Source organism: Pelodiscus sinensis, chromosome 25 (genome assembly GCF_052426305.1).
Source record: "Pelodiscus sinensis isolate ZL-2025 chromosome 25, ASM5242630v1, whole genome shotgun sequence".
Lineage (NCBI taxonomy): Eukaryota > Metazoa > Chordata > Testudines > Trionychidae > Pelodiscus > Pelodiscus sinensis.
In genome coordinates this window covers 13,311,767-13,326,765 of record NC_143076.1, presented here as the reverse complement: position 1 = coordinate 13,326,765, position 14,999 = coordinate 13,311,767, and the positions used below count along the sequence as shown (strand labels likewise).

The 14,999-nt window shown below is 52.9% G+C and overlaps 1 protein-coding gene across 4 annotated transcripts in view; it reads left to right on the top strand.

Moving 5' to 3' along the window:
• TMPRSS5 (transmembrane serine protease 5) overlaps positions 1-13,690 on the top strand; it is a 245,350-nt gene extending 231,660 nt beyond the window's left edge. For 2 of the 4 annotated variants that reach the window (XM_075909414.2, XM_089773314.1), the window contains exons 7-17: positions 398-505; positions 1,524-1,637; positions 2,170-2,305; positions 3,865-3,978; positions 4,598-4,641; positions 5,831-5,993; positions 6,141-6,319; positions 6,759-6,857; positions 7,243-7,385; positions 8,904-9,056; positions 9,802-13,689. In XM_075909414.2, coding sequence (XP_075765529.1) covers positions 398-505; positions 1,524-1,637; positions 2,170-2,305; positions 3,865-3,978; positions 4,598-4,641; positions 5,831-5,993; positions 6,141-6,319; positions 6,759-6,857; positions 7,243-7,385; positions 8,904-9,056; positions 9,802-9,810 — 1,262 coding nt within the window. In that variant the 3' untranslated portion in view covers positions 9,811-13,689. Of the gene's footprint in view, positions 1-397; positions 506-1,523; positions 1,638-2,169; positions 2,306-3,864; positions 3,979-4,597; positions 4,642-5,830; positions 5,994-6,140; positions 6,320-6,758; positions 6,858-7,242; positions 7,386-8,903; positions 9,057-9,801 lie in introns of those variants that run through there. The other 2 variants (XM_089773315.1, XM_075909417.2) reach the window with 2 other exon arrangements.
• The last annotated feature ends 1,309 nt before the right edge of the window (positions 13,691-14,999 follow it).

Genomic DNA, 14,999 nt, shown 5'->3' with positions numbered 1-14,999 from the left:
GTGAGCGACAGACGTGGCAGGTGTTGCCTCTCCGGAGATGCAAGCGACTGTTCGTAAGTAGGCAGAGTGCCTGCTCCTGCTAAGCTGGCTTCTTCCATTGAAAGCAGCCTGCTGCCCCTCTGCCTTTGAGGGCGTTTTGTGCCCGGATGGATGGGGAAGGTTTCCTCGTGCGTTCCCACCTGCCATTTGCACCCCTGGGAGTCTCGTGAGGGATGGAGACCCAGGTGAATGGTGGGCAGCTGGGACAGTCCTCGGAGGAAGAGAGGAGACTTTGTGGTGAGCTACGGAGTTGACAAGGGGCTAGATAGGGCCCAGACTGGGCCATGGAGGAGAACACAACAAGACCCAGAACTTGTCCTGTATCCAACCTCCCCTCTTCTCTTCTTGTGTTATCAAGGTTCTTCCAACACGTCCCTGGAAAACCTCTGCCCCCTCCGGAGATGTCTCCTCTTGCTGGGGGCCATCGGGCTGCTGGCAGGGGTGGCTGTCGGACTGTGGCTCCTAGGTCTGTATCTCCCGGGGGGATTCCACACCTCTCTCGAACCTGCCCTTAGCCCCATGGCTGGAATGGAGAGTCAGGGCTTTGAGATCACACAAGCAATGAGCGAATGGTCACGAGGGTCCCAGCATCACAGGTGCCAGGCGTGGGAAAGCCCAGCTGCAAAGCCAATGGAAAGCGAGCACACAAGAGGCAGCACGGCGCCGTGGGCACTAGGGTGGGCCCTAGCCCCGGTCTGTCCTGGCCTGCTGTGTGACCCTGGGCAAGTTCTTCCTCTCCCGGAGCCTGTTTCCCACCCCTGTGTCCGTCTTGTCTGTTTCAGTGTAAGCGCTTGGCAGCAGGTACTGTGTGGTTTGTACAGCACCTTGCACAATGCAGTCTGATCTTAGCTGGGCCTCCCAGTGCTACTGTCGTGCAAATACTAGATTAGCCTCTGTGACGGCGCGTTGGGGGTTCCCCGTCTCCTGCACCCCGAAATGGCACCAACAGACTGCACCAGCCAGTGGAATTGAGGGTGGTTTATTGCTCCTCCAGCACAGCGCAGCACAGATGTAATCTGGTTACAGGAACTGGGGCTAAGAGGCCTCAGTGCCCCCCCTTGAGATAGGGGAGTCCCAGCCCCCTCCCCAGCTCCTTATTCCCTGCCTTCCAGATAGGAACTAACTCACCCTCTCCAAGCCCTGCCCCCCAGCCAGGGCAGCATTCCACCTTCCTTTGTTCCTCTCCATGGGGGGTGTCTGGCCACTGGTTCAACAAGTTTGGCATTACCTCTGCCTAGTGAGGTTTTCCCTGCTGGGTCTTGCTCCAGACAGCAGGGGTCACCACAGCCCAGCAAGTACCCCCACTACGTCACAGCCTCCTAATAAACAAAATCAACTGGAATCTCTCCATAGCCTTTGCATCAAATTCTACGGGTTTATCTAACTCCCTTGGGGCCAGTGCAGGGTTGTTCCCCATAGTATGGGCATTAGGGGCTTGTCTAGCCTGTTCCATCACATCTCAGTTCTTGTGCTTCCTTCTGAAGTGAAATTCCAGATGGCGCCCCCCTCGAACCAGGACTCCAGCCCGCTGCAGGACACGGAGTTGATCTCGATCTGCAGAGAGGCCGAGGAAGATGAGCCCACAGCTCCCAGGAGAGGTTTGGGGTCTTTACTCCCCACAGCCCCTGCTCTCCTTGCCGCCAGGAGCTGGGGGGAGAGGATGTATCCCCTGGTGCCGTCAGCTGGGCCTTTCGCTGTCAGCAATATATGGAACCACCCTACGATCTAGCCTGTCTGACCTCACAGCCAGCAGATTTCCCTTCCTCAAGGTCAAAGGCAAAGCAAAGAATGAGGCTGTCTCCGTGCCTTGACCTGCCCCTTTTTCCTTGTCAAGACAGACCAGAAAGTCCCCGTCCCCCCCTCGGTGCTCTACTTGTCTCCTTCAGCACTACCCAGAATGCTTTGCCACTACCTGGCAGTGCCACCCCCTGAATCCTGGGAACACATGGAAAGGAGCCAGGGGTGGTTTGCAATAGCCCCACAGGTTTTCTGGGGCACTTTGTGGGGCCAGACCTGGGGAGGAGATTCATCCCTCCTTAGACACCGGGACTTCACCAGGTTTGATTTTGGTCTCTGCCAAGAGCTGGTTGCAAGAAAGCTTGCAGGACGTGTTTAATAAAATGGCTTTAGTATCTTTCAGAATAAACACGGGAAACTTCTTGTTGGAAGTGCAGGTGGAAGGCAGGCCCGGCTGGCTCCTGGTGTGTCACGAGCGGTGGAATCTCTCCCTGGGGACCCTGATCTGCAGGCAGCTGGGCTATCTCCAGTAAGCGATGCTCCTCCCAGCAGAGACTCAGTCGGCCAGCCTCAGGCACACGACTTTGATTTGCCAGTTTTGCAACGATACTGCAAGAAATAACAGGATCCTAGCCCAGGACCATAGACTCACTGACGTTTATTTACTGGGGCTTAGAAACGGGGTCCCACAGTGCTAGACCCAGTTCTCCCCCTTTTCCTATTTTACCACTGGAAAAGGGAGGAATCTCCCAACATGAAACGATGTGGGGATGGAATTTTCACTGCAAAATGTAATTTTGTTCACTGGATATGTTTTAAAATGAAAAAAAAAAAATGAAAATTTCCAGGGAGGTGGGGGGAAAAATCTGCATATTTTTTTTTGAGCCACGCTAGATGTTCCATAGCTCCTAGATCTAATGTCACTGTTCTCTTATCCACTGCTGTTCTGTGGCTGTGCATTTTTCCTGCACATCACCATAGAGACAAGGGGGAGACTTTTGTGGCATAAATGATAAGCAGGACTCCTGGGTTCTAATTCTACCTCCTCAACCTTGTGGCCTTTTCCTCTGTGCCTCATTCCCCTCATCTTTCAAACAAGGATCATAATAGTCATCCGATCCCCAAGTGAGCATGAACTCATTCATGTTTGGAGTGTGTTGTGAGATCCTCATTTGGAAGGTATTAGCGAAGGACACAGAATTATTATTGTCTCCAGTTTGTACTCATATGCTGTTGACATTCCAGGGCTAGCAAAGGGGACTGCAGCTTCTGAAAAGAGTTTAGCGAGGCAAGCAAACCTATCTCCTAATTCTGGGGTTAGCAGAGTGTCAAGTGAGGGTCTGGAGTATGTTCATTCGCAGTAGTATTATGTAGCCACTAGATGTCCCTGTCTGCTTTACAGTTCCAGTCAGGACGTTTCCTCTGGTAAATGAGAGAGACAAAACTGGAACTCAAGTTGTGCGGATGCCTGTTTTGTATTTGTAGTTAGTAGCCCTCCTGCGTAAGCACTGTGATTCCAAGAAACATGGCAGGGGAAAGGATTAGCCTTCCCAGTGTGTGGCTATGTCTACAGTGCCTGGTTTTTTTTGTTTGTTTTTTTTAAAACCTTTTTCCACAGCACCTTTTCGTACCTTTTTCCACTTGTTTTTTCGAAAGGGTTTTTTCCGACATGTGGCCCATCTACATGGGGCCAAATGTCGGAAGAACCTCCTCTTTCGGAACATCCCTTATTTCTCATAAAATGAGGAATACAGGAATGCTGAAAGAACGTGCCCGCTTTTTTGGAAACGGTTCCAAAAAAGTGGACATGTACCATGGACGTGGCAGAGTTTTTCTGGGATACTCTGCAGTCTAGACATATCCTGTGAGGGCTAGTATGTTTAATCCTTTCATCTCTGTCCGAGCAGTGGCCAGAATTAGCATGTATAAACTACCGTACAATGGTTCTGTGCAGAAGAGAGGAAGAAAGTGACCATAAGAATGCAGTCATGTCAGGGGCATGGGTGAGCTCACTGATCTCTTGGCGGGATAGCCTGGACAGCCACTCACTCTGCGTGTAGGTGATGACGTTTGCCTTTGCTTCTGCAGACTCGCCCATCACAAAGGAGTGAACCTGACAGATGTCAAGGTGAACGATACCCAAGAGTTTGTTCAGATTGTGCCCGACCAGAAGAGCAGCATTGAAGCCATGTGGCAGGTCAGGTGGGTGACGGCGCTGGGGAGAGCAGGACTGGCATTGTGGGAACTGAACAGAAGGCCCTTTCCCTTCTGTCTTGTCTGAGGAAAACGTCTCCCTGCTTCTGGAGGTGACCGCCAAGCTCTGTGTCGACTCTGATCAGCAAATATGGAGGGAGGGAGAAAATCTGAACTGGCCACTCAGAGAAGTCCAATGGAATGGAATGGAAACAGCACAGTGCCTGCCCCGGCAGGAGCCACACCTGCAGGGAGGATCACAGCTGCCGTCACACCTCCACTTGCAGAGCAGACACCCCCTCAATACCTGCAGGGGAGCTGGCATACAGGCCTTTTCAGACAGGCCCGCTGGCCCTCTCAGGACAGCTCTGCTGCTGCAAAAACACACAACCTGCATCCTTGCACTTTCTACCCCTCATCAGCTCGTGTTTGCCAAGGGCTCTGCAGGTGAAAAGCCTTCGGCGGGCACCATGACAGTCCCCATCAGAATCCACATTCCAGGCCTCCTAAGGGAATCTGGCCTGTCACCATGCCAACGGGGGCTGCCAGGGAACCCCGGGATGGGCCATCTCTGTGTCTCATGGCTGCTGGGAACCTCATTGCTAACCCTGGTTCTGCTCTGGTGCAGGGGCAGCTGTGCTTCAGGGCGAATCGTGGCTCTGAAATGCTCCGGTAAGTGCGCTAGCCCCATCCTCAGAGAGCGCTGAACTCTCTCGCATTCCTTGTGCTGTTACAGATCCTCCGTTGTTAGGAAAAGCCCCAGGTCAGCTGGACACTGAGCACCCTGTTGCTCGACATGGGCCTGCTTTTCCTTTGAAAAGTCAGCGTCATTCCTCGCAGAGTGGCTTTCACAAACAAGCAGGCCCAGTGCTGAGGGGCCCACAAGCCGCGGAGTTACTCAGGGACGCAGCTCCAGCATCCCTATGGTAACACGCCTGCACCAACCAGCCTGTCTGGAGGGCAGGAAGGTTTGGCTTCCCATTGGGCTGTGGAGCAAAATAGAAGGTGGGTTTGCAGCTCCTGGAGTTCGCCTTTGCCCATGTGATTTCACAGCTGGGGTTTGCTTGCAGCGGCAGCAGCAACATGGCCTTCAGCCCCCAAACCCTCCCGTCCTTATGGCCCAGCTCGTGGGTAAATAGCAGCAGGTGCAATGAGCACCCCCTCCCCAGTATTGGTCTCACCGCCTCTGCTTGTCAAGGAAGGCAGCTGTGGCCCTAAACTTGCCCCGTGAGGCCCCGGGCTATTTCAGGGCGAGCGGCAAGGTGCAGACCTGTGAACACGCAGGTGGAGAGGTGGGAATCCTGCATTCTTTGCTGTTTTCTCTTGCTCCCTCTCAGCTCTGGCTGAGCAGCGCTGAGTGGGGATATCACAACATGGAAGAGACTTTGCTTAGGACTTGGGGTGACAAGGCAGAGGCTAGCTCGGAGCACACAGAAGAGTGAGAGTGGGTTTCTCCATGTTATTTCTCATGGGGACCAGTACAGGTGACAAAAAGCAAAGGAGAAAATAGGGGTCACCTTGAATCCCTAACAGCCTGTGGGGGTGAGCCAGGCACTGGGACGGAGCATAGGCGGGACAGGGTCTGGGGTAATGCTGTGGAGCACAGCTGAGAAGCAGGAGCATACACGGGATGATTCCTGCTGGCTGGTCCCTTCTCTGCAGCCTTGCCTTCTCCTTTTCTTTTCTTCCCTTTCCAGCCTGTGAGGTCGGCTGCTTTTCTCCTCCAATTCCAGTGCTCAAAGACCCGCCCTGTCTGCCTGCAGCCCCAAGTCAAAGCCCAGCTCAGCTCCTGGAGAGGGCCGGGTTTCTCTGACCGGTGAGGTGTTTGCGGCTCCAGGTTCATGTCTCTCCCCCTTTGCAGAGTGTGGCGTGCGCTCCAGGGCAGCCCGGATTGTTGGCGGAAGTGAAGCCCCGTTGGGACGCTGGCCATGGCAGGTCAGCCTGTACCTCAACTCCAGACATGTCTGTGGCGGCTCCGTAGTGGCGCGCAACTGGATCGTCACGGCCGCTCACTGCGTGCACAGGTGAGTCTGGGAGCAGCAGGGCAGGAGGGTTGAGGGGGCAGCCTTGTGCAGGGCATGGCTTTTCCCCTGCGTGGAAGGTGGTGGGGAATTGGCCACCCGAGCTATACCGCATCCCCAGAGGGACAGGTGAGTCATGTCTCTGCCCAGTTACAGGCTGCCCCACGTCTCCAGCTGGCTGGTCTTTGCCGGGATTATCACCCACGTGTCCGTCAAACAGCAGGCCGGGGCAGCGGTGGAGAAAATTATCTACCACCCCCGCTACGACGACCGGAGTCACGACTATGACATCGCGCTGATGAAACTCACAGCACCCTTGAACTTCTCCGGTGAGAACTTACTCTGCCACCATCTCCCCCTTTGCAGGGTGGGGGATCCCCATGGGGAGGCCCTGGCTTCCCTTCCCAAAGGGACTGTAACAGGGCCACCCCCCTAAGGGTCTGATTCCCACCCTGGTGGCTTGTGCCGATCCTGGGGCAATGCCAGCGGCGGGTGGAGAAAGCTTTCCCCAGGCAAGCCATGAGGCTCTGGTGATGGCACAGAATGCTCACAGACCTTGTCTCCCATGGCAGCGTGAAATAAGTGGGCCGATATCTAAAGAGCAGGGCTCTGGCTGCGCGGGTCCCAGCGGGAGCAGCGCTCTTTGGAGAACGTGGCCCCCGGAGCCAGGGGAGCAGAGAAGCAAAGGAATTTCACTCTCGATCGGTGCTGTGCGCTACGAGGGCCGTGCCGAGCTGGTGCTGCTCTAACACGCCTCCCTCTCTCCAGACGCCATCCGTGCGGTGTGTTTACCGCTCTCCCGCCAGGATTTCCCCCACGGCACCCGCTGCTGGATCTCCGGCTGGGGCTACACCAGCCCTGAACATGGTGAGCGGCTCCAGATGGCCTGGCGAGTGGTCTGGGGGCTCCTTCTTACCAGGCAGATGAGCGAAGGCTGCGTGTCACCGGAGGGGACGTCTGAGTCACCAGGAGAGCACTGAGTTCTGAGCTGCGACTCCCCTGCCGCCCTCAGTCCTGACCCACAGCCCCTGCTACTATTGCAGCCTAGGGCTCCTTGCACATCTACAGCCCTAGCCCCGATCTGCAGCCCTCCCCCCAACTTCTCCCCTCTCCTCCTCCCAGCACCCAGAGCCCTAGGGCTGAAGCGTCTCTGTATAGCTCGGCATCCCGCTGTGCCTTGAGCACAAACCCCAGCATTTAGCCCTCCGGCTGCAGTTCATCTGTCTCTCTCCTTTGCCTTCCTCTCCCCCAGCTCAGGTGGCTGAGATCCTGCAGGAAGCTGTGGTTCCCTTAATCAGCACCAAGAAATGCAACAGCTCCTGCCTGTACTCTGGTGAGCTCACCCCCAGGATGCTGTGTGCCGGCTACCTGGATGGGCAAGCAGATGCCTGCCAGGTAAGAGCAGGGAGAAAACATCCCCTGTTGTTAATAGGCGGGGGTGGGGGTCGGGTCCTTTCCCTCACTAGGGAGCAGTGCGATGCTGCCACCCTGGGCTGGATCCCACCCGGGGTCTGTCACGGACATGCAAATGGGGGAGAGGGGGAGAGGACACGGCAGGACCATGCTCAGTGCAGCACACAGAGGGCAGGGCAGGGGTGTGGAAAGGGGGAGGTGGGAGGGTCTTGGGGGCAGAGCAGGGGCACGTGGGGCATGTGCAGAGCTACTGAGAGGCTGCTGGTGTCAGGGTAAGGGCGTCAGGGCATGAGGGGGTTTGCTCAGGCCTTCTGCCAAACCCGGGAGGGCGTTTCAGGGTGTCAAAGGTGGGGAGGGAATGTGGCAGGAGTGTGCTTGGGGCTGCCTTCATCCTGGGGAACAGCGGGTCACTAGAATGTGTAGAGGGGCAGCCGTTGCTGAAGTTGAGGTAAATGCTCCTTTATTACAGGCAGGGCAGCTGTCCATCCCTCCCTACGCACCAAGCGGCAGCCAGTGTGTGTTTCCTCTGGCACTCAATTCCTCCTCCTCAGCAGTTGCTCCTAGCGATGGCCGATGCTCGATCAGTTCACACCCTGCACCCTCCATCCTGCACTCGCGGTCCCTTTGCTTTAGGACAGATAGGCACAGCCTGGCGTCCTGTTACGATAGGCTACTGCATGAGTGTTGGTTACAGGCTTGTCACCCTGTTTTCTGCACGGCCACCAGTCCCTGCTGGAGACAGGCCCGTAAGCGAGGCAGATCCTTGAGGTGAAGCTACAGCATCTCCTTAGGGGGGCTAGGCTCAGAGCCACAAACAGAGCCTGGCGCCTAACTCCTGTGGGTTTGTCTAGGAGATAGGGGTCTCACTTCATTTGTTCTTCTGGGCCTTAGGGGAGCAGCATCTTTGGTCTGGCTATTCATGAGGGATGGACCAGGCCAGGGAAAACCCCACACAACAAAGGCAGCCTCCGGCTGTTGGGCTTCATTGCTGTGCTGTGTTACAGCAGTGCGGGGAACAGCACAGAGGAAGAACCCTCCACTGGGCCCAGTACCCTCCTGCAAGCTGTCTGCAAATCCCAGCTTCTGCTCCTTGGATGCCCTCCCGCAGCATCTCCCCAGAAGGGAAGGGGGGAGCATTTTGGTCCAGATTCACAAAGGCGTTTTGCTGCTGCGTTCCCATTGATTCAAACCCTTAAATCCCTTTGCAGATCTGTGGGGCCAGGATTGAAAATGGCCAGTAAGGTACTTTGGGATCCTCTGCCTGAGGGAAAGGGAGTGGGGAAAATCAAGAGGAGTAAAGCGACATAACGGAGCTGGGTTAGCGATCTTCATGCCACGGGGACCTGCTGGCAGCTCGGCTCTGCCCCTTGCTGCATCGCAGCCTCTGGCCAGGCCGGTAGCGCCCACAGGGCAGGGGCAGCCCTACAGGGCAGAATCCCACCCCTGTGCTTCGTGGAAGCACTGCCCCCCCCCCCCCGTGACACTTGCTCTGTCTTGCAGGGAGACAGTGGGGGGCCGCTGGTTTGCCAGGATGAGCTCACCTGGCGCTTAGTGGGCATCGTCAGCTGGGGCACAGGGTGTGCTGAGCCCAACTCCCCAGGAGTTTACACCAAGGTGGCCGAATTCCTGGACTGGATTTATCACATCGTCGAGGTGAGGGAAGCAAATGGACAAAGGGTGGACCTCCGGGGAGATGCTAGAACTCCGCAGGGGGCTGGTTCACTAGCTCTGTCATTCTGGCTACTACCCAATACAGTACTTAACAATCTGCCCCTTTAGCTAACCCTACCCCAGGAGAAATTCCTTCCCCATCCCTGCGACAGTCTTGCTTTGCAGGAGACATTTATAAGGGGCTGGAAGGGAGATGGGCTTTAAAACACCCTGCCATGACAGATGTAGTGCATCTCCTGGGAGAGAGCCAACTGCTGTGTGCTCTGCAGCAAGAGCCTTGCAGAAGGAGGAAATCAGACACACAAGCCTGCTTCCCCTGCGTTTGGTAGCAGAGAGCTGAGAAGCAGAGTGGCTTCAAAAGCCTTGGTGTTTCTCATCAAAAAAGGGGTGTTTCTTGGTCTTAAAAAGTTTAAGAAACACGGCCCTACAGTATGTGAATTGCAGACAAGGCGGGGAGCATGGCTGGTTTATGAAAGAAAATTGCCATAAAACAGCTCACTTTTCTGATTTGAATGAAAATATTTCTATGGATCTCAGGGAACACTGAGCTTCAAATACAACTATCCCCCTCCATTTACATAGCTTACCAAAACAAACCCCAAACCCTCACGTAACAGGATTTTAATTCTTGCTTCCAAATTAACCATATTCACCCTTGTGCTTCTAGCATTTGGGGGATCTCCCAAAGCACAGAACTGATACAGCTTGTTGTCTGTTCTTTCAACAGAGCCACTAGGAGCATAGCAAGGGGGTTGACTTAAGGAGCAGAACCACATGCCAAGCAAAGAAGAGTCACTATGGCGCTTTGTCCCAGTTCCTGTGTAGTGAACGTGAATCAGCATCAACTGACTGAGGGAGCTGACAGGCCGGCCTGTTACCAAGTGTAGAGTCTAGTCTCTGCTCTAGGGCGTGGGGCAGCTCCCCTGCTTTGTGCTTGTTGTAGCTATTCCATGTTAATTCATTAGCGTTTGGGCAATGGCTGCCACACCCTTTCTGCTCTAGTGCAGGGGCTTGGTGCCATGTTTGGGCTGTGTCTTTGGGGTGGGGGGGGTGCATTCAAATACCTTTCCTGTGTTAAGCAGGGCTTTCAAGGGGGTGTCAAACACAGTCCTGTTGCACAGTCTTGCCTCATGTGCCTTGAGCAATGTGGGGCTTGCTTCACCTTGCCTGTGGAAACTGTTCCACTTGCATTCAATGCTACTCACACCAGCACCGTTGTTTTAGACTCCCTTGGGAGCCTGGTGGCTTGGCTCTGGGCTAGTACTGAGACAGGTGTGGGTTTGATTTTACCCAGCTTCCTCATCTCTAAAAGTCATTGGCTTGCCCAGTGAAGCTCTTCCACTTTAAGTGTGCTGTGAGCCAGGCTTCTCGTTAACCTCACTCTCTAGTCCAGTGGTTAGGATACTAGCCCAGGCTGTAGGAAACCCTGGTTCCAACCTCTCAGCTGTTTGGCAGTGGTTTGTGCTGCGCTCCCTTACCTCCTATGCAACCATCCTTTGCAGTGCGCCATCCTTGTCCCCACCCCCTCTCTTTCTCAAGAGGCTGCTGACTTCTATCATGCCACCAAGCCAGCTATTGGAAGAAAATTACCACAGACAGCTCCTACTGAAGTGGCCTGGACAATGAGTCTTTCAAACACATGCACAATGTTTCTCGCAAGTCTCATGCTTACTGGCATGTGGTCCTACCAGAGGTTCATTTTGCAACAACTTACCAAGAGTCATGGTGGATTCTTCAACACAGACAGTGTCTAAATCCAGACTGGGTGTTTTCCTAAGGGACCTGCTCGAGGAATTGTTGGGGGGCACTTCACTGGCCTGGACCATACATGAGGTCAGGCTGGGTGAGCACAGTAACAGTGGTGCCTTCTGGCCCTGGAATCTGTTAATGCTTTTTGGCTGCTGCACCAGCAACGTTCTCCAGTCTGTTCACCTTCATTCGCTGCTGCACTTCCTCCCCTGGTTGCCAGGGAGGGCTGTTTTGAAAACCCAAAAGACACACCAAAGTAAAAATGCCACCCTGGTTATTCTATCCAGTGTGCAGCTTTACAGCCCTTCAGAGGCAGGACATGGCAACCGGGAGTCAGGGATATCATCTTTGAATTCTAGTGCCAGGAGGAGGTTTGGTAGGTCTGTATAAATCTGACAGTCAATCCAATAGCAGCATTTGCCAACAATAACTGGGCAGGTACCCAGATTCACCTACTACTGGACAGACCCAACAAAGAAAACAACGTAATGCCACTAGCCCCCATCGAAAAACCTCTCCTACACATCGTCAAGGATCTACAGTCTATTCTATTGCTCTCATAGGCCTTGGGAGGCAGGCCAGTCCTCACTTACAGATAGCCCTCCAGCCCGAAACACATACCCCAACCACACATCCCACAACAGAAACACTAACCCAGGAACCAAACCCTGCGGCAAACCCCGTTGTCAACTCTGTCCGCACATCTACCCTAGTGACACCATCATAGGACCTAACCACGTCAGCCCTTCCATCAAAGGCTAGTTCACCTGCACACCAACTAACGCAGGGGTCAGCAACCTATGGCTCATAAGCCAAATATGGCTCACCAGGGAGCCAGATATGGCTATTCTGGAGCTCCAGCTTAGCTCCCACAGCTCCCTCTGCAGCAGGGAGTCAGTGCTGATGCTACAGCTTTGACTCCCTGCAAGATTGGCACGCCAGCGCCAGCTTCCTGGTGGGAAGCGAGGAGGGAGAAAGCTCCGAGCCTTCTCACCAGATCTGGCATGCAGGGAACAACATTCCTTCCCCCAGCTGGGGAAACAACCTTGCAGGGACGCTCTTCCTGGAGGCTTACCCCTTTGTCCCCATTGGCCAGAATCCAGCAAATGGGAACAGTGGGAGGCAGTGTTACATGGTGCCTGCGATGCAGCATGAAAGCAAGTAAGTGCTCCCCACCTCCTCATGCCCAGATCCTACACCCCCAACCCCCTCACTCATGCCCCACTGAGACCCTGCACTACCAGCCCCTTTACTCCCCCCCTGCCAAGACCCCTCCCCCAGCCAGACACCCTGCCCCCAGCCTGCTCCTGTACCCTATCTCCCACCTAGACTTCCCAACCTCACCCCCTCCTATACCCCACTTCCCATTCAGATCCTGCACCCCTATCCCTATCCCACTCACTGGCAGCCCTGTCCTGCACACTTAACCCTCCATTTTTGGCTCCAACCCAGAGCCTACAGGGGCCCACAAAATCCACTAACCCTGGAACCCCAGAAGAATATCTGGGTTCTGAAGCACCAGAGGAGTGAGGTGTTTCAGTTGGGGGCCATATCAGTGAGGGGTGGGTATTCTGGAGGTTTGTTTTGTTTTGTTTCTCGCTTGTGTGGTCCCCATTGATTTTTCTGTGGGTCAGTGGCCCCTGACCCAAAAGAAGTTCCCCACTCCTGACATAAATAAACACAATGTTGAAAGCTTTTGTGTTGGACATAATATTTTACTTTATTTAAAAATGAAGCCTGGCCAACAAGTTCCCAATTGGGGCCCAGTGCCCATCTGGCTGCAGCATCGTAACACTCCTACACCACCCCACATCCCAAACCTGAGCCCATCTTACACCTGAACCCCCTGCCACGAGCCCCTCATGTACCTCAACCCCGATTCCTGCGCCCCCGCATCCGCAGCCCCCTACCATAACTCTCCTGCATCCCACACACACCCCACCCTTGTGCCCTGGGTCCAGCATACACCCAAACCCCTGGCCCTTAGCCCTTTGCCATAAGATTGACAGAAGACAGCCTGAATGCGTACATGAAGCTGGATTTGACCAGTTATGATGTAAACTTCAAAGAAACGTGAAAAGCTGCAACAGCAAAAGTCCCGTTAAATCTGTGAGTACAATGTTTCATTTATGCTATTATTAATCATTATGTCAATTATCAATAATATTAAGTTGTATATTTTCAGTCATGCAAATGGGCACTCTTATACGGCTCTTTGTTGACCATTGGTTCTGAATTTTGATGTAGTTTGGCTCTTTGGTTTGAAAAGGTTGCCGACTCACCCTGTGCTAATGGGATCGTGTGCCCTCTGCCATGAACATTAGACAAGCTGCACTGTCTCTACACAACAGAATGAATGGACACAAATCAGACATCAAGAATGGTAACATACAAAAACAAGTGGGAGAACAGTTTAACTTCTCTGGGTACACAGTTAAGACCTGAAAGTTGCCATCTTCAAACAAATAATCTTCAAAAACAGGCTGTAATGTGAAACTGCTGAGCTGGAATTCATATGCAAACTTGATACCAAAAAATGGGTCAGAATAGGGACGGGGAATAACACAGTCATTACCATAAGTAATTATCCACTTTAGGTATTCTCACCTTCTTATCCACGTACCCCTTATTGAATTAATTAGCAAGGAAAGTTTAGGTTGGACATTAGGAAAAATTTCCTAACTGTCAGCATGGTTAAACACTGGAATAAATTGCCTAGGGAGGTTGTGGAATCTCCATCACTGGAGATATTCAAGAGCAGGTTAGACAGACATCTATCAGGGATGATATAGACTGTGATTGGTCCTGCCATGAGGGCAGGGGACTGGACTTGATGATCTCTCAAGGTCCCTTCCAGTTCTAATATTTTATGATTCTATGATTAATTCTGATGGAACATTCCCATCTCTGTATCTCTACCATCTGTTTCCTTAGTATTTCACTTAATTTATCTGATGAAGGGTACGTCTAGACTACATGCCTCTGGCGACAGAGGCATGTAGATTAGGCTACCCGACAGAGTAAAATGAAGCGGCGATTTAAATAATCGCCGCTTCATTTACATTTACATGGCTGCCGCGTTGAGCCGACAAACAGCTGATCAGCTGTTTGTCGGCTCAGCGCGATAGTCTGGACGCTCCCCTGCCGACATCAAAGGGAGTTGTCGACAACCCAGGTATGCCTCCTGGGATGATGCATACCTGGGTTGTCGACAACTCCCTTTGATGTCGGCAGGGGAGCGTCCAGACTATCGCGCTGAGCCGACAAACAGCTGATCAGCTGTTTGTCGGCTCAATGCGGCAGCCATGTAAATGTAAATGAAGCGGCGATTATTTAAATCGCCGCTTCATTTTACTCTGTCGGGTAGCCTAATCTACATGCCTCTGTCGCCAGAGGCATGTAGTCTAGACGTACCCGAAGTGAGCTGCAGCTCAGGAAAGCTTATGACATAATAGAATTGTTAGTCTTTAAGGCTACGTCTACACTGCGCCGCTATTTCGGGATACCGGAAGTATCCTGAAATAGCTATTCCACATCTTTAAAGCAGCCCGTTATTTTGAAATAGATTTTTCTATACAGATTTCAAAATAGATTTTGAAATAATGGGCTCATTATTCCGGTGTCTCTGGAACCCTCATTCCACAAGGGTTAAGGGACGTTTCAGAACAGTGCTTTATTTCGAAATTACCTTGAAATAAGCTATGAAAATTGCATAGCTTATTTCAAGGTAAGGATGCAGTGTAGATGCACCCTGAGGTGACACCAGACTCATTGTTTTTGTTGAGCTAATGAATCAATAAATGCAGGGAAAGAGCTGATATCTACAACTAGCTCAGACTGACAGATAAGGAACTTAATAGCTAAAATGTGAAAGCAGAATGTAAAGGTTGTTACCCCCAAAATATTCTCACTGGAGACCACCCAGGGTTACACTAGTATGGGTTTATTTCCAGTAGGTAAAACTAAAGAGGAGAAAGCAGCCACCAAAGGTTTAAGCAAAGAAGATAGATCGATCTCTCTCTCTCTCTCTCTCGCACACACGCACCCCTCCATTCATTCACTCATTTACACCCATTCATTCCTGCCCTCAGGCAATCACACACTTACACAGACATATGGGTTGCAGAAGGAGCCAAGGCATGTGGATTCTGGAGGGTCTGTCTGCTCATCAAGGCT